This window comes from Catharus ustulatus, chromosome 1 (genome assembly GCF_009819885.2).
Source record: "Catharus ustulatus isolate bCatUst1 chromosome 1, bCatUst1.pri.v2, whole genome shotgun sequence".
Classification (NCBI taxonomy): Eukaryota; Metazoa; Chordata; class Aves; order Passeriformes; family Turdidae; genus Catharus; species Catharus ustulatus.
The window spans coordinates 9,458,269-9,478,617 of NC_046221.1; the positions used below are offsets into that span (position 1 = coordinate 9,458,269).

General features: G+C 38.2%; 1 protein-coding gene across 3 annotated transcripts in view; it reads right to left on the reverse strand.

The window, feature by feature from the left end:
- Positions 1-20,349, reverse strand: part of ESYT2 (extended synaptotagmin 2) — an 81,079-nt gene that overhangs the window by 49,074 nt on the left and 11,656 nt on the right. For all 3 annotated transcript variants that reach the window (XM_033058746.2, XM_033058756.2, XM_033058764.2), the window contains exons 2-3: positions 1,590-1,631; positions 871-1,005 (exon numbers count right to left, since the gene is read on the reverse strand). In XM_033058746.2, the coding sequence (XP_032914637.1) occupies positions 871-1,005; positions 1,590-1,631 (177 nt within the window). The remainder of the gene's footprint in view (positions 1-870; positions 1,006-1,589; positions 1,632-20,349) is intronic.

The following is a 20,349-nucleotide window of genomic DNA, read 5'->3' on the forward strand; positions in this document are numbered from 1 at the left end:
CCTGTGTAAAAGGATTTACAATTTAAAAAAATAAATGCAACACACAAAAGGTGAAGTAAAGCATAATGAACTGTAACCTACATGAAACAGAGTCACAAAGAGAGGAAAAACAATTCCCCTCTACCACCCCTGAAGATTAATTTCAGGTTTCCTAACATTTGAGGGTGTGTGGGGGTGTTGATTTTTAAATTCTTATTTGAAATTCCATTTATGACAAGCAATAGAAACATGAAAGACAACTTCAAACAAAAGTTGTTAAACTGCATCTCAAAGCAGTAAAGTTCTGGTTAATGCAGGGACGATTCAGTAGTGCTGAACTTGCTGCAAGCAGAGAGAATCATTCCCAGCTTGCACTGGTCAAACAGGCTCTCCTGCAGGCATGAGACCCCTTCTGTCTGATGGAACAGAAGACAAACATCTGTATACCCCTTGATACTGTGTTATGAGCAGTGCTTGAAAAGCCAAGCCAGCAGCCTTGTCATTGACTCCACACATAACATGATCAGAAGTGCATCTGTTACAAGAAAACTGCACTTGGATCATCTGGCAAAAGGATAATGGTCCCTGCTCACTTGATGTAAAGCACTGCATGAACAATATTAAAATCACATTGCTGTGAGCTCTTCATGTGACCAGGCATTACTACACTGAGTCATCTCCAAATTCTCTGTCAAGTTTCTGAAGTACAGATCCCAGGAAATGCAATAAAGCCCCTGTTAAAAAACCCACACATTTTTATTTTAATATTACAACAGAAATCAGAATCAGCCTTATGACCAAGTGTCACACAGAAATATTTCAGTGTAGATTTGAACAGGCTACATGAAAATGTAAAACAGGATCTCTTAAAAACCTTCAGCAGACACTGACCTGATGACCAATATCAATCTTTGTAAAACTGAAGGTACTGAGGTGGTTGTTTGCTCCTCTTACTGCTGGTTCTATGGTTTCTCTGAAGAGTTTCTCAATGAATTGACAAATAAAAGGCCACATCTGTTTTACAGTCTAAGGAGAGAAAAAAAATCTACATGGAAATACAGTTCTTGAATACATGATTAAGTTATAAATGTAAAAAAAATCAGAACTTCACTGCATCTGAATTTTCTGACAAAATTAATTCGATATTGCCTTTTTTTCTTACGATTTTCCAATTAACTCATGTTTTTCTATGCTCTTTGAATGAAAGATATTTTTTAAAAAGTAAGTTACAGAGATTTATATCTTAGATTATCACACACACAAATCAAAACTGCAAATTTCATTTATTTTTAGATTGTAGGTCAGGAACCTACAGTAACTGGAAAGTATCCCAGACAAGTAGAAAATTAAAGATTTTGTTTACAGCTGCTATGACTTCCACGCAATTACAGCTGTCATTACTATAATGCCACTTTAAATCATTGGTAAAACTCATCATTTCAGGACCATGAAACTAAATTTAATCTTCCTTGTGACTAACTGGATCAACAACCAAGTGTATAAAGAATCACATTAAAACTGCTGTGTTCTCAGATTCTTGCCTCACCTTTTATTTTAATCTCAGCTTTCCCTCCTGCCCCTTCCCACTGGGGAGCAATGATTCTCCTTACCTTGTTGAGCCATTCTGCTCTCTCTGTGTCTGGGAAATGCACCTAAAAAAAACAAAGCAAACACAAAAAAATTAATACAAATACAAAACACTTTTTAGTTAATTGTGTCTAGTCATTTATAATACCAAAAATCTTAGGGATCTCCCTAGACAGTGAGAATATTGATACAAGATACTGAGCAGTTAAAACTCTTGACAAGAGAATTAAAATACAAGCAAATTAAAATAAAAACTCACTTCTGAACTACATAAATATATGCTTGGACTTGTTTCTAATAGCAGCACCTGAAATAAAGTATTCCTGTAACACCATGGACAAACTAAAAAACAAGCACAGCCAACACAACCTGTGTCAACCAATATTAACACATGCAACTGCCAGAGTCCCCACTGCTCTTGTACTTCCTTTCATTCATGCCAAAGCTTTTCCAATGTCAATAAATCATGGCTATAAATATTCAATCAGTGAAGCTGAAGCTCAGGAATATGGATTTAAGTTCGGCCAAAAGTCCTTTAAAAGACATTTCTAACAATTTCTTTTCTTAAAGAACAGCAGAAACCAGTCAGAGACAGCGTGACAGTTTATATACAGAGCACAAAATACTGAAGGCAATTAGAAAACATCAATTAAATGCTGGAAGAACAGACACAGTTTTCCAGACATAGGAGAGCACAGATAGTAGCTTTACCTTTTGCAAACATGCACACAGGAAAACCCAACCAAAAATCACCACCAAACAAAAATAAAGCCCTGAAGAAGTAGAGCTAATGAGAACTTCTTTAGAAATTCACAGGCTCTAGAACAAGATGCAGATCACACTTCCCAAATATAAAGAGCATTTGAACACATTAAAAAACCATGACCTACATATAATGACTTTCGTGAAGCAATGTCTCTACTTAAGCGAATTGCAAAGTCTTAATCTCTTCATAGCATAACAGATTGTACCACTGGTTTCAACAGCAGTTATTTTTATTATGCATGTCCCAGATGTGAACAGTCAGTGAAATACCTACTCTTTAAACTGTATTTCCAACAAGATGGATATGAAAGCAAACCCCGTTAATGACTTTTTTCAGTTTTTATTCACTTCTTGCATTAACAAGCAGCACTAACATATTCTTCATACCCTCAATCTACCCTCAGCAGATACCTACCTTATATACTCTTCAAACCCTCAATCTACCCTTCATCTCATCAAAACCCCCAAATTTTTTCTATACAGCTTTTGCTAGGCTGCTCCCCAGCAGCATAATCAACAATGTCACAGTTATCTCTCCAGTCTGTTTCTTTTTCAACAATCACAGGTCAATAACAAAGATAAGCCCTGTATTTCTACAGATTCTTGAAGAATTACAAATGCTGCCATCTTACACTGTCAAGAAAGGCTCTCAGCCTCTTTTCCAAGTACATCACATATTTCTCAAAAGCATTACAAGTGATGCAGAAATGTGATGTTTGACTGTGAGAAAAAACATCCAACATATTTTATGAAATAAGTTAAAGAATAGAATTATTAATAATAGACAGAAAAAATTGGGAGCCATGCTATTTAATTTATTTACAATTAATTTCTGAGAAAATGATGGTGGGTAGAATGTCAGAACTCTGTACTTGGAAGGTTGGGGGTGATGCCTGCTTTTTAAAAAAAAAAATATTTCATTTGTTTTTAAATTTTGCAACACAAGCAGTTACAGCAGATTACAGCTGAACAGAGCTTACAATCAGTTTTTGTCTTGCACGTTTCTCAAGTTGCTCCCAATGGTCAAAAAGTTTAAGGAAGAAAAAGAATGAACAGTTAACTCCAACACTAATAAAAAACATTTTGATCTTTCCTTTAAAATATTTGCCTTTTGAATCTGCAAACAGAAAAAGTGCCAATTCTCAATAATGACTTGTGCATGATGTTGGATCAATGTTTCATTCTGATTTGTGTAGAAGAGCAACCAGTGATGCTCAGTTTCACAGGGTGAGAGCTGCAGAGCTGTTCTGTTCCACACAGAGAAACCAAGAGAAAATGGTCAGCAACCTGCTACACCACTTAGGCAAGCACAAGTGTCTGTGGCTGGAAGGGATCACCCCATGGTACTGGGGCAGCTGGCAGAAGAGCTCACAGAGCCACTTCCCCATCATTTACCAGCAGTCCTGGCTAACTGGGGAGGTCCCAGGTGACTCCAGGGCAGCAAATATAACACCATCCACAAGGGCCAGGGGAACTACAGGCCTGTCACTCTGACCTTGGTGCCACCAAAGGTCATGGAGCTGACAGTGTGACCCACTTAGTGGACAAGGGAAAGGCTGTCCCTGTGTTGACCCAGATTCAGAGAAGCCTTTGACATTCTCTCCCATAGTATTCTCCTCCAGAAACTGGTTGCTCATGGCTTGGACTGGCATACACGTAGCTGGGTAAAAAAACTGGCTGGATGGCCAGGCCCAGAGAGTGGTGGGGAATGGACTCACACCCATGGCTGTAACTGGCCATGTCACAGGTGTGCTCCACAGGGCTCAGTGCTGGGGACACTCCTGTTTGCTGTTGTTATCAATGATCTGTTTGAAGGCGTCAACAGCACTCTCAGTCCATTTGCAGGTGACACCAAGTTGGGTGGGAGTGTTGATCTGCTGGAGGGCAGGAAGGGTCTGCAGAGGGATCTGGACAGGCTGGACTGACAGACCAAGGCCAGTGGTGTGAGGTTCAACAAGGCCAAGTGCTGGGTCCTGCATTTGGGTCACAACAACCCCAGGCAGTGCTACAGGCTGGGGACAGAGTGGCTGGAAAGTGGCCCTGTGAGAAAGGACCTGGGGGTGCTGGTTGACAGCAGCTGAACACGTACCAGGTGTGCCCAGGTGGCCAAGAAAGCCAAAGGCATCCAGGCTTGGATAAGAAATGGTGTGGCCATCAGAATCAAGGCAGTGATTGTCCCCCTGTACTGGGCACTGGTGAGGCTGCACCTGGAATCCTGAGGCCAGTTTTGGGCCCCCCAATACAAGAAGGACCTTGAGGTGCTGGAGCATGTCCAGAGAAGGGCAGTGGAGCTGGAAATGGGTCTGGAGCACAAGTCTTAGCTGGAGCACTTGATGGAGCTGGTGTTGTTTAGCCTGGAGAAAAGGAAACTCAGAGGAGACCTTATTACTCCCTACAATTACCTGAAAGGAGGCTGTAGCCAGGTGAGAGTCACTCTCTTCTCCCATGTGAAAAAGAGAGAGGATAAGAGAAAATAGCCTCAAGTTTCACCAGGGAGGTTTTGAAGGGATATAAGAAAAGATTTTTTCATGGAAAGAGTTGCTAAGCATTGGAACAGGCTGCCTAAGGAGGTGGTAGAGTCACCAGTGCTGGATGTATTAAAAAATCCTTGTAGCTGTGGCATTTAGGCACACAGATTAGTGGTGGATCTAGCAGTGTCAGACTAATAGTTGGACTTGATGATCTTAGAGGTCTTTTCCTAGATTCTATGATTCTACAGCCATTGCAATGAACAGCAAGAAAATAAAATAAATAGAAACAGATTAAACACACAGATGAGGAAAGGAAAAGAAAATTCATGGAAATACCAAAAGCAAACCTGTCTGCTGTGAGTAATGCAAGAATATAACAGTTTTCATGTTCACAATTCTTTTTTAAGTCTTCTGTACAAGTATCCAGTTGACATTCAACAGAAGAGACACACTAGACTTGAGAGAAGCTTCCTGCTCTAAATATAACTTCAGCCCAGATGAAATTCACCTTCCTCCAAAGGGTGATCCAACTTCCCAGATTCAGAGTATAAACTTTCTGGAGGCACAGGCCAAATTCCCTGCACCATGCACACAGCTGATATCCAGTACACCTCTGTGGAATGAGGAAAAGAGGAAGGATCTCTCTTGCACCTATCAAGGACTCTTCATGTTCAGTCCCAAATTATGCAGAAACACTTGAGACAGGTTGAGCAAAAAATAAGAGGCCACAGATACTCAAATCTACCCATATATGCTAATTTATTAATTTTTGATTGTATCTACTGTACAGTCTTTATTAAGACCTTGCTTAACAGGACACAGTTCTTAATTTTTCCATAGATTTAATAATTACCTGTCCTTTAGTGTGCCTCACCTATCATACTCCTACAGTTACATGAGTTGGCACTAAGCCAGCTCCTCAATTATGTAAGCCTGGTTTACTCCTGCAGTTGCATGTGATAATAAGCAACAAGCAATACAACATCTTCCATTCCTGTTCCTCATCCCTTTTCCATTCTTGCTTTTCTGCTTGCTCACCCCAGTTTTAATACAGTTCAGTTTGGCACCTATTCTGACACTCAAAACAGAGAGCAGAGAACCTTACATTTTCAAGACTGAAATTTTCAGTCAAGTCAACCTTGAATCAAAAGCTGGGCTTTGCTTAATCTTTAGATGCTCCAAATCCAGGTTGTCTGAAAACAAAGAATAAAATATTCATCCATCTACTAATCCCATATATTTTATGCCTGCTACATGAGACTGCAATACTAGTGACAAAATTATGTTTTGCTTTAAGAGATTTTGACTTCAAATACAATCCTGTGCACAGACAACAGGAGAATGCCTGAGGGATGGAAGCTGGTACACTGGATGAGCCAGGACTGACACAAAAACACTGAAGCAATTGCATGAACATTTTTATGGCCAGAAGCAAGAATCAGACTAACTGATGGGCAAAATCTGTTAATTCTTGTATAAAAATCAAGTATGACAGAAAGAGACAGAAGTCAAGATTTTAGCTAAGACAGTTAACAACTAAAAGCGTTTTCCTCTTGGCTTGGGTTAGCAAATTGCTCATGCAGGTTTGGCAAGTAGTGTCATTTCAACCACTTTGTGTAGTAATTTATTATTCAAAGGAAAACAAGAGAGAACTGCTCTAATGGCCATGTTCAACACCAAAAACATCGTAATGTTACATGTTCCAGGAAAGTTCTATTATTAAACTCTATCTTGAAAAATACTTGGAAGTGCTCAAAAGATGCATTTCTGCACATTAAAAAGACTATTTGGCTTTCTTACACAACCGCTTGTGCTTAGCTCTAAACAGGCTTCATGTTTACTTTCTATTTCTGATCCTACACTTTCAAAAACTCAATTCAGACACAGTATTTTTTGTAATGATCAATAAAATACCAGAAAGAGCCCAAGGAATGTAGTTCCTTATTCTGTCCTGGAAGACAATAAAAGAAAAAAGGGACAAAAGAAAACCACTTACAGTAACAGTAACAACGGTAGAAATGCTTCTTACCCACAATTATTTCATTTTTCAAACTCTCTCCATACACTCTTCATATTGGCTAAACTGACTCAGTTTTCTGGCCAGACTATCATCTGCATCTTTCCAAGGAAACAAGGCTAGACACAGAATAATAACTATTACACTCAAGTACCATGGACTAAGGATTGGTAGGGAATTTTGAAAAGTCAAACAGCAACCAGTAAATAACATAAAATGAGGTTCAAGGTACAAATAACATTAATGCCTTCAATATAATTCTTTATTCATATAAATGAAGTTTTCCTTATCTACATAAATATCACTAAAAGCAAGCATTGACAAGAAATTCAGAAGGAAAGACAGGACAACATCCTTCTGTAAGTAATGTTGAATTGCTGTCACACAAGTCACAGGTAGTAATAATCTACTTTAAAATAAAAAATTGCATCATAGCTGTTACTATTCACTGACACCCTCAACTGTAAAACATTTTTCTTTTAAAAATTATCTTTGAAAGCTTTCTCCATCCTTAAAGATATTTAGTAAACAACACTTGTCAAATTAAACATGTGTTTGATGATTATGATTATGATTATGATCATATAGGGCCTAAATATTATCTACATAACTCAAACAATAAATGGAGCACCTACACTGAAAGTACAAAACTACAGGTATTGACCAGAGCATTCCAAAAGCTGAAAACTTCATTTGCTACAAATCAACCACTTCCTCATGAATTGTGTATTACAGCAATGGAAGGAAAGGAAGCAATAAAAGCAGATCACATTTAATTTTTTTTTTAAATAGTAAAATAACAGCAATAAATAAAAAGCCTCAAACAAAAGCCCCCGAAATTTTGGGCTTCTTATGTTTTACATTCAAAGAGTACAGGTAAGAATTCCAATGTTCTCAGGCACATGGTGTAATTCTTGGGGTGTTCTGCACAGGGCCAGGAGTTGGACTCAACAATACTTTCAATTCAGAATATTTTACATTAAAAATAATGTATTATCATAGCTATGTTTAACAGATACTTATCTGAGTCAGCACTACTTAACTTATGCTTAGTTTCTTCCATTTACACTGATTATTTGTTGCTCCATATATAAATCCTAAAGAAACTATAGCAGTCACTTTAAATTCACACAATATAATCAAGTTTCTTGATATATTTACAATACAGTAAAGTATTCTTGAACAGTTTTCCAGCCATTTCACAAATATGTCTTGCATTAGATATGATCCCTTCTGCTTATTTTGGAAAGCTAAAATTACATACTAAAACCCTCCTCTCTATCAAAAGTGCATTTGTCTAGTTGAAATGTAAAAATGTATAAGGGTATCACAGTAAGTTCTCAGTCTCTTCATGCTTAATCAGTGGATAGGGAGACCACACCACAGAAGGAAATTCAGGACAGAAGCCCAAATTAGGTGCTCTAAAACCTCCTGAATGTACAGCATAAGCAGTTACTTAACCATTAAGCCTAAAGCCAGCGGTGTGGCAAAAACCCAAAACACACTAAAATTAAATTATCCTTTGAATTACAACTGACAGTTTCTCTAAACTCACTGCACTTGTAACTCAAAATGGCCAGAGAAAATTACTAAAAGAAGCAGCCCAGCATGGATAGAACAAATCGTGTCATATAGTGATATTCAAGCTCAATTTAACAGCTATTCACTCCAGTTTTTTCCAGTTGGTGAAGCAGGCTGGCCTAAGGACATTTTAGTTAAAACTGAGCTGAGCAGGGCTAATAGCTTAATCCCATGTATTCCAGCCAGCAATCCCCTCTCACTCTGAAGCAACAAGGAGTAGCAATAGGTGAATTATTTGTTCCTTTCCACAGAGGACCTCACCAGAGCTTCTGCTACTTGACACAACCTGAAGAGACTCCTCAAACACAGACTGAAGGGATGACCATTCCTTTTTGACAGGACCAAAAGAAGGGGGGCTTTGAGCACCTAGGCTCCATAATTCACCTCCAGGGCTAACTGAGAAATTTTCCTAACTTCTATCAGTACCAGAAATACCCTGGCTCTCTCCTCTTCTGAATAACAAGAAAATATTTACAAAATATTTACTGTTGCAGAACTGCAGGATTCAATATTTCTGATAGTGATGGTTCCTTAAAAATCCTGCAGGCCTTTGCTGCTAAACTAACAATCAAATGTATTTCCATTACTTCTGCTAATCTGATTCAGTTTCTGTTTAGCATGCCTTGGGATGTATTTTGTATTTGCAGTTTTAAATATATTAAAATGATTAGCCTTTGCACAGCAAAACTCCTGCTCAGGACTATAAACACTGTGTTTGCAGTATGAGAATTAGGATTCTTGAAACAGTTTCCCTGAGAAGCATCACAGATGAGCTGTGTGTGCCACACCTTTCAACAGAAACATCTGGAAGGTCCAGAAGCAGACTGAATATAGAAAATCAGCTTTGTCAAACACACTATTTATGTCCATAGGGTACTCCACAGAATAACAGCTAGAAAGACTCATATAAATCAGTATCAACTAACCTAAAAGTGTTACAAAATAAACAGTACAGGTTTTGACAGTACTTGCCTATAAACAAACAAAAATAATGTTTAAAAAAAAATCAGAGAATTAAGGGTAGGGGAAAAAAAAAAAACTACCCCCCTTCACACAGAGTATACACACACAGGGTGTAAGATACAGAGATGAAGGAAGTGGGGAAGGGCCCTAGAATTTTTGCCATGGCTCTATGATCATGATAAAGTAACAATCAAAGTAAAACAGAAACACTGGAAAAAGTGAAAACATACTTAAATGAAAGAAACAGCTGTAATACCAAGCAAGATTAAGGACTGTATTTATTTATAAACTGGAACATAAGTCATTTAAGTGCTTGGACAACACACTGGAAAACAAAATAAACCTTTATGAAAGAAGCAATTACACACCCTTTGAGTCAGATTTGCACCTATAAGACAAGAGTAGCTTTAGAAACACATACTTGGTACCCCACCAAATGTTCCCAAAACACTCTACCAGCACAAACACTGCCATCCCTCGTGAGCTGCCTCTATCAGTTCAAGTCCTATGAGGTGCCACAACAAATTACAGACAGCTGTTCAGCACGAGTTTTCCAGGCTGATCTCTGTATTCCCACTACCCTGAGCTATCTGCTTCAGTCACTGTGAGCATTAGAGTGAAAAGTAATTTCTTCAGCAACACAGCAGTTAAAGACAAAACAAGCTGGTGCTTGGAGAAATTGAAACAAACAGCTTTTCAACACCTCCAGGGTTCAGTGCTAACACAGGAAAGCTACTACAATAGAATTCATACACCTCCAGTTATAAAACTGACATTCTTTATAAGCCATAGAAACTTTAATTTCCTTGCAATCTTCTGTTACCTCTGTCCCTCTTTCCTTTTTTAGAGGTCTAAAGAAAAGTCTAACATACTGAGCAGTTCACACCTGGAATAAACTGCAGTTCACATACACAGGACATTTCAGCATCCTGCTATGGCCTGAAGGACATAATTTCCTCATATATATTCATAAGTACCATATCTGGGTGACAAGGAAAACAAATAGCAGCACATAGGCTGTGTCTTGTAAACTCAGGCTAAACTAGCATAAACCAGACCTTCCTAAAATGCTGCCAAGAACTACCACTGCCCATGCACACACCTTTTGAACTTCACTAGAGCCCAAACTCCACAGAGGGATCCCATATCCAACCTTTCAGCTGTGCTAAAATTAAAGCATACTGTTAATTCAAACCATAAAATGTCTTTTTTTACATTTTTCCAACAACCAGAAATGTATCTGTATTTCTCATTTAAATCATACAAATGTTACTTTGCTAAGATTATTTTTTAAAATATATATTAAATACAGATTCGGAACTGTAATTGAGAGTTGCCCCTCTGTTTTCCTTCTCATTGCAGAATTCATTGGAACAGCATTTAGAAAATTAACAATCTTTCAATTTTTGCTAGCAGCCCAGCAAAAGCCTGATCAGCTTACTGTTTTGGCAGCTGAGGATTCAGAATTCATCTTTATGCAGCCCTGTAACACCACCAGAATATTCTCACCTGGATATTCTCTCCAAAATCTATGGTAAACAAAGTCTTTGGCAATGTAAAATAATGCTGAATTTGCAAAAGATGTTCCCTGCCTAAAAAGAGGCTCCAGAGCTCTGATATGACTGAAAAGAACTAAATCCTTCAACTCAAAAGTGAAGGATGCTGAGCCATTTCAAAGCAGTAGTTTCATTTTTTAATGCACATCTTCAGCATCTATTAAATATGCTTCACTCACAGTGGCAGTATGACTTGTCAAAAGCTGCATTACTTTTCATCAATTTAACTCACCAATACCAAAACTAGAAAAAATTTGCCTAAGTGCTGCTATTTTTGCAGAGATGGAGAGAGCATGGCACAATAGAAAGTTACCCAGAGACCTCCTACTTAGCAGCAGCTTGCTCTAACTAAATCCTCCAGGATAGGCATTATAAGCAGCTGCTCTGGAGGAATGACAGAACAGTAGTCTGCTAGTAAGGGAACTGGGAAATCCTGCTTCTAGCTTGACACTCAGTCTTTATAGCCTCAACTGCAGGAAAGAAGTTCAGCCTAAAAATTAAAAACTGATCATCATTAACTTCCAGAAGCATCCAGGCCTCGTCACCTGACAAACAACATGAAACAAAAATCCCTTTCTCTACCAGAAAAGGTCAGAGTTTCCTCCCAAATATGTGGAAGTACACTGGCATGGTTTTCCCTGGTATCTGGGTGCAGAATCAACCCTAAACACAGCACAGGATGTCTGCCAGAGGGAACTACATGGGTTTGCTTTGCTCAGCTGCTACCTCTTTCTGAACAGAAAGCTTGAAGCCTTTAGTCCACTACCACAGATTAATCTCCTAGCACAGCCTAATTTCAGAATTATCTTCAAGCACTCATGTATTAGTAACACATACCACAACTCAGGCTTCAATATAGAGATGACATCAACTCTGTAGCCAAACTGCTTTGTTTTCACTGCAGTTTAGTATCTTGTAGCTTTTCCTGGATTGCCACGTTCACATTTCTTTTTCACTTTCCATCTCAAAAAAGACAAAGGCAAGTTTTCAGTGCTTAGTTTGAAGTGAGACAGAACAGTAAAAATAATAATAAAGAAATAGAAGGCATATGGGGGCATTAGGCTGCAGGAACCTTTTAATAGTTTCCACTTCTGAGGGACTGATATGCAGAACCTCTGACAGAAGACTGATATCCTGACACAGGAAGAGACATTTTTCACATGTAGCACACCTGTTGAGCACCTCTTAAAGTGAAGAAACATAAGAATTTAGGTTTATCATTTTGACTGTTTACTATCCACATTTACAACAGTGTTTTTGTCTATACCACTTCTTCATTCAGAAACCAGAAGACAACACGAACTCTTAGGACAACAGGATGCCTTTTCCCAACCTCACCTCTACAGGCATTTACAGCAGTAACAATTGTGTTTTATAAATGCTAATGTCCAACACAGGGCCAGGATAGGCACAGTTTAAAAAAAAATTAATAGCATAAGACTCTATACAAGCAAAATATTAAAAACTGGATTTATACTGACCAAAGTCTTGCTCTCATATCATGTTACAGAGAAATATTTCAACCAAGGTTTACAAAATAAACATTTAATGACAGCCTGCATTAGCACATCTCCAAATTCCCATGAGCATTGCAACTACTGAAAGCAAAGACCCAGATTTTAAATGTTTAAATTGCTAAAAGGCATAGGATGAACCACAGCCCTCGGGACTCACCAAATTTTACCACTTAAAAAATCTTGCACAGTACTCTTTTTTTGACATTATTGACTTTACCCTTTTAGTCCCAGGAGTAATTTAATTCTTCTTGTCCTTCTACAAATGAAGTCTTAATACCTTGAAATGCCAGCTTCTGGTTTTTAAAATAAAATTATAAAAGTATCAGCACTGTATTTTCAAAAACATGACCTCTTTTGTATTTTCAAGTCTCTATAACAAATTCCTTTTCAGTTCCCATGAGAATCCAGGCATGTTCCCACCCCACTGCATGCCAGAGTGTCTTATTCTCTTGACAGTCAACAGAAGACAAATTTTCCTCTCTGGACTGCTAAACATTAGCTTTCAAACAGCTTATACAACCAGTGTCACAGCACAACTTACTATCCTTTGAACTGTCTACAGCTGTGAAAAGAAGTGCTGGGCTCTGCACCAAATTGTCAGCCACCCTTGCTGCTGGTATCTACAATAAAACATTCAAAGTTTCTCTGCCTTTTACTCCACTGACCCGCTGCCCACTTCCCTAACCCTGCAGTTAGCTCTGATCCTCTGAGACTGAGGTTCCTGCAGGAGGGAGAGCTCCTTCCTTTAGCACTCACTACATTACACAGCTCATCTCTCTAGGGGAACCATGCAGGTGTTCTGTGAGGCCTAAAACGGGCATCAGCTTTCAGAAAAGGCAAGTGTTAAGAAGCAATGATCATCTTCTGCAAGACTTCTCTTTCTCAAGCAGATTAAATTTTTCCCCATCTTTAGCCTGAAACATCTCCATGTACTGAAGCCCAAGCTTCTACTTTAATGTTATCTATAATTCACAATACATCTGAAACAAATCTGGGTGAACTGTGACAAATATCATTCACTTTGTCCTGGTTAGGAATGAGCAAATGACAAATTTCTGTTTGAAAATACAAGAGAGCAAAACGCAGAACTTGGATTTTTATTTTTTTGATGGTATCTAAAAAAGTGCAGCTTCACGACATAAGAATTCAAGCTAGGTTAACCTGCATCCTAAGAAGTCAAACAAATCTGTACAATACACTCAGTAGTTAAAACTTAATGCTTGTTTTGACTGACTCTGACCCAAGACCAGCAAAGGTTTTTCACTTCTGCATACTACACTGCATCTAGTACTATCCAGAGCTTATTCTTAATATTAAAACTTTTAAAATAATATAATCAGAAATCATGCAAGATACATGATTAAAATCCCCATTTCGTTTCCAGTTGAAACACTAGAAACTCACTATGCAAAATTCAGAGAATATAATGCAGAATGCAGACCAATAGTCTGGGAGTTTTGTGGAACCTGTAAAAGATCAGTGATTAGTCCTCTCTGAAACTATGTGCTGACAAAATAACAGAAAGCAGAGCATTCTAATGAAGTGAAAGCAAAAAAAAAGGCACAATGTTTAAATCAGGTCTCAGTTAATACAGTGACAAAGGGTGGGGAGGAAAGTCCCAGTTAACGTTACAGCATCAGGTATGGGATGACAAGCCTACGTGTCTAACTCCTGCTGGTTCTCATTCAAGCATTTAACCAAATTCTTATACCAGGTTCATATACAAAGCTCAGTATTTCTAATAACTGGGTAGACACTTAAACTTATAAGGTCTATAAGATTAGTTCTCACTTCTCTCTAGAAAAATTCTGTCCTCCTCAATGGGTTGTGTACCAGCACCAAACACAGAACAGTGTTATTTTTTAGAAAAAGATATGCAAACTATGTCATACATTTCACTGGCAACACATAACACAGCAACAACTTCTGCACTAAGCAAGATCAAAGGTCCAGCTAACACAGCAATCAGAAGTGAAGTCTAAGGAAAAATCAAAACTAAAACAGTACTATGGCCCAAATGCCCTCTCAGCTTTTGCAAAGGATGGCTGTAACCCTTAGCAGCTGCTGGCATCCTCCAGCACCACTTCTATCTTGAGGCATGCTCAGCCCCTACCAAAGAAAATAAGCAAAAAAGCCCCACAAGAAATGCCATTTCACAAATATTCTTAAGGTAAGTTTACTTAAAACAAAAATGATGCTCTAGAGTTTTAGTGCAGCCCTTAATCTCATATAGAATCATACTGAAAATGCAAGACCAATGAAATACGTAATTGGAAAACACTCTGACCACTGAATTCCAATTGCCTACAATTGCAGGACTCATTATTCTATTTTTGTTTATAAACTCCACCTTAAAACCATGGAGTTTGCTACTGTTCCTCGGTACAGAGCAGGAAGGGCAGCTCTGGTGTGTTTTGGTAGGCTGGGTTGCTAAGGAAAAACACTGAAAGCATTCCCTGCTAAATCAAGTTTCTAAACTTAGGAATGCTACATCATATGTTTGAGCTGCAAGGTGGAATCAAAACCCAGACTGCCTCCTCAGCTAAATGAACTATTATCCTCATCCTTAAATATCAGTCTTACTATTTTGACTCTATATGTTAACAAAAAGTACTTCAGAGGAAAAAAAGTCCTCAAAAATGACAGAAGGTAATGTTCAACATAAACAAAAATCCCCACCCAGTAATATCACTTTATTTTGAAACAGAAAAAGTATTTTCATTATTTATTGAAAAGATTTTATAAACATGTAAAATTTTTTTTAAATTTGCACCCACAGCTTTTAATTCTTGTATTCACACAAACCACATTTGGACAGCCTATCTTTCAGCTGGAGTATCTATCCCATGACTGAGCTTAGCACCTCTTATCCAAGAAGCTATTTTAGAAAAAGTAGAGTAAGTGTACTTAAATCAAACCTGCAGAAGGACAGAACATTATTGAAACTGCATCCTCCGAGGAAAACGCACGTGCTTATGTTACTGGGTTGGCACATACAGCATCTGCACAGTGGAACATCCAGCAAGTTGCAAATCTCCTGGGCTTGCAGTGTCTCTCTAGAACTGTGCTATAATTTTCATCAGAAAGTGAATTTAATACCAAAATACACCATCCACAGCACTAGGAGATTTAAGTTCATCCACAAACAGACGGACACTGCCTGGCAGACACATCACAGTCTGCAATATATTGAAGTGCACACCTAGCAAAAAGGAAGATGAAACCCCTCAAGTGGAATTGCAGCAAATGAGTAAATGAGCACCTAAGTTTGGCATGTACCTTTTCCCAACACAGTACTACGTTTTAGTATTTTAGTTAAAACACACCTGGATATTTGACAGTCCTGTTGATCCTTTGACTTGTGTACACAGCAACATTTGTTCAGTCACTTGTCCCACCACACAACTTTTTACAACTCAACAAAGCCAAGGGAAAAGAAATATTGCTAATATGTAGGAAATCTGGAGTTTAAAACCAACATTTCATCTTTTGAGGAAAGAAAAAAAAATAGTATGAGGTTTCAAGATGTTGACATCTTTTAAGACAGCAGTAGTAAATACAAAAACACTAAGCACTAACATAAATTAAAAGTCCAGTCAATTTGCAATGCTCCCCTTCACACTACCAAAATTCCTCCAGGTCCTGCTTCCAGGAAACATCTCCTAAGATTCCAGCTTCCTGCAGACACACTTTCTCTCATGTCATGACTGCAAACCATCACTGACAGAGTCTTTTGAAATAACTGTCTTGCAATGCTCTACTTCAAAACATTCTTCAGACTCTGTTAAACTTCTATCTTAAAAAAGTAAGCAAAGTAAGTGATCATAAATTCTAAAAAATGTAAATCCTCTCTCTAAATTAAGTTCTTTTAAAAACAATACTAGAAACTAAAGAATCCGCTTTGTCCCATGTTTTGGAAAGTTTAACATTTGGCCATATATGCCTTAAATAATACTCCATTTCAATTTCTCTGCTTCTAATGTAAATTCATGTATTATATTTGCATATGTTTGGAGAAGAGTTCCTGTGTTTTTTGGAGAGAATATACTCTAGTTTTCACAGAAACAGCTACAAAACCAGTCCTTCAGGGGAAGCATAGACTGTGGACAAACTACGATATTGAGTCTATACCAAGGATTTTCAATAATACCATCAGTTTACCTCCAGAATGGCCAATCAAGTGTGCAGTGGTGACCTGAATGACATAACCTTGCTCCTATACACAGCCATTGCTTATGTTCAGCACCACTTGCATGAAGATGTTTTACCCACACCTGAAACCAGCCCTTACGTAAAGGCAGCTTCTGCCCTTCGAACAATGGGTAGCAAGCAGCTGAGTGATTAAGATTCAACATTTTCTTGGCCTTGGAGGAGGAATGTTCCTGCCTTAGAACTGCTGGGTGTTTGATAGACAGGATGGAGAGGTAGCAAAAGTGAAAAAAGAGGAGTTGGATACATGATCCCTCTTATAAATGCAACACAGATCTGTCACCTCTCCTGTTACTGATTATCATCAGTGCTGAAGCTCACCCAAGCATTTGGGAATCTCCTGAATATTCTTTACCCCTAGCTCAACTATTACAAACACACTATGTTCTTTCACTTCACCATTTAGCAGCAAAAATAGCCATCATAAATCAATGTAATTTTAATTAATGACAGCAGTAGGCAGCGTCACGTTAGAGATACTGCCTACAATTAATCATAACATTACACATGTAAGAGTCTTCTAACACTGAGCAGTTGATAAGTGATACTTAAGCTCACCATTTCTGCATTTTAATCTGCATCTACTGTCCCACTTTGTGTGCTTGTACACTCTATAGCTGGAACTGTGATAATCAGATTACACCCACTAGATCTTGGTTGTAGTTTATACTAAAGAAAAGATAAAAAATCTTTTTACATCTCAGGAATCCCTTTTACCTACATACAGTTTCACAGCAATTTCAAAGATTTCCAGTTTTTAAGATTGAAATACTGTTAATCAGTAGGCAATTGCAACTGATGAATTATTTTTCTCTAATTCTCTAAATTCAGTCTTGTATATGTCCAAAAATAAACAACCCACTCTACACCTGCTTTATCATCAATAAAAGAGAAATAAAGGCCTTTGGAGAGATGTATCTGACATCTTGAAAATTTTATTATAATCAAATACAGTCCTCTGAATATGTGTACAATGACCATAAAGATAAACTCCAACTAACTTGTACCTATATGTTTAAATTTAAGTTCAGCTCTAAGGGGAAACCAAACACTTAGTGCCTAAAACCCAACTTAGTAATAATTCTATAAGTAAAAAGAAATTTCTTTCCTGTCAATTCTAAGACAATTCTGCTTGGATTGTTAACAACCACCTGGTAAATCAGTTGTCTAAAACCTAGTTCCAAGAAATCTTGCCCTTGGCAATGCTAATTTATTTGACTGCTTCTAAGCAGAGCCTTCCTCAAGCTGAATTTCTCTTGGAGAGGTTAATCTTTGTGCCCATGCAGGGAACAATACATGCAGCCAAGTCACTGACAGCTCTGAAACTCTCAGCAGATTTTATAACAGATGCTAGTAATTTTTTTAGAAGTTCTACCACAGAATATTTACTACATGCATTAATTAAAATCTAACAGCTGTGGCCCAAATTATTCCTTGATAAATTTTAGCATGTAAAAAGCAGCAGCGTAGTCATGACCTCGTTACTGTAGGTTCTTATTATAACAGAGAAAAGGGACCTCCTGCAAAGAGCTCTGTTCACCCCTTCCCATTCCCCAAAGGCAGGTGCCAGGGAGAGACCTTCATCTCTGGAATGAGGTGCCCAAGTCTGGTATCTAAATTTCAGTTTGCTACAGGAAATGTGACTATGTGTGCTAACTAGCAACACATTCTCTTACAGGTTTTACAGTTTATTGTGCTGTTCCAGGCCTGAATTCCAGCCCTATACAGCTACCAGACATTTTCAGTATTCTTAGATCTATACTCAGCTTTTAATCACATGTAATAACTTTCTTGCAAAAGACATCACTTGAGTTAGAAGAATGCAGTGATGACAGTTAAAATGAAATCAACCCCCTTGAGTAAAATGCCACAGTTATTTTCAGAGATCTGCATAAATAGCAGCTAATTTGCAATTATATCTTCCCAGCTCAAAAAAGTATTTTCAAGAATTTGATAAACTCTTTTCCATGTACAACCAGGCTCTGAGAAGTATTTCTTTTCAATATCAAGGGATGCTGAAGTCAAATCCACCGCCCTTGTTGCAATAGATGATTTGCCTTATCTGATACAGACCTGACTGCTCAACATATTGGAGAAATCATTAGGACACAAATGCCAAGCTGCCAAACTTTTCAGTTTTTAAAAAATACATGAAAGATGTCTCTTAACTGAACAGTTTAAGACTATATTAGGGTGTGAGGCAAGGTTTTGGGAACCCCAGGTGCCAGAGCTGAGTCCGTGGAGGAAGACGTGGTGAATCAAGAAGAAAGCAAAGCTCAGGAAGGAGGGAAGGGTAGGGGGAAGGTGTTTCTAATATTTGTTTTACTTTTCATTAACCTACTCTGATTTGATTAATAAAAATCTCAGTTGATTTCTCCAATTTGAGTCTGTTTTGCCATGTTGGTAACCGGTGAGCGATGTCTCTCCCTGTCCTTATCTCAATCCTCAAACTTTTCTATTGCATTTTTCTCTCCATCCAGCTGGGGAGTGACAGAACAACTTTGGTGGGCATTTGGCATCCAGCCATGGTCAAACCACAACGACTGAAATTAACTTGTCAACCACATTGGGGAAAAAAAGAGGTTTTTAATGCATTTATTTCAATTGTCACAAGCTCATGTAGTTATTTTCTTTTAAAATAGTGATATCTCAAATCCCTTGTCATTGACTAATCTGGACTGCTTCAAGCCAAGTTTTTTTCTGTTTTACTTAGTGGGAGATCACAATGAAAGAGCTGCACTTATACATTGCCTTCTCCACTGGAACATGGCAAACAGGAATGTTATTTCCACGTGGTTGACAATGCAAACAACCACAGTAGCAGAAAGCAGAGCTGGAGTTTGTAACTTTGCTGAAAAAGAAAACTAGAACAAATAAAACCCTCAAGACAACTGGGGTTGACAAAAAGCAAACCCATTTCCCCAAGCACTGCAAGTCTCCAGCAAGAAAGCAAATGACCTTGTAAGTTCTTACATGTTAAAACTTGGATCTTATGTGTTACATGGGAATCAAGAATGAGAACTTTACAGCAAAGGAAATTCCTGAGTGATTTGTCAGAGCTTAAAACCCATTAATTTTAGGAACATTGATGAACTAATCTTCTCTCCCTGGCAAGTGGATACATTCTACTGCTCTCCAGTAAATTGAGCCTACAGTTTATCAGCTTCCTCCCTGAGGACAGAGATGTGAATCAATCTTATTTCAGTCAAGGATAAATGCATTAAAGCTGCAATCACTTCCATCCCTTTTTGAGTTCACTTCAAGCACAAATACCTCCACTTCTTACACTCAAAGAAGTTTTACAAAATACCTGCTAAATTTTCTACATCCCAAATACCAAACTCACTCAAAGTGAATGAAGATGAAAGTTTAGGTGTCTCCCACCAGAGCCAACACAGACTGTCTTCCAGTATCCCTTCAAGTTTTCCTACTGCCCATTTCCCTTGGTAAATGTTTTAACATCATCTAAAACTGTTCATTAGTCCTCGATGGTCCTGCCTACACTTATTCCCAAACAAGAACTGCCACCTACAGCTGTCTGCCACTCCTGCATCGTATGCAGAACACCACTGTGCAGACCCTCTCCCCAAACCAAAGAGGTTCAAATTCCACTTTGTGGGATTTACTGTCATTAGACAGTACAACAGTCTGTACAGACTTCCCCACTGGCTGTGCCAGAAAACCAGAGTTCAGCATAAAGGCAG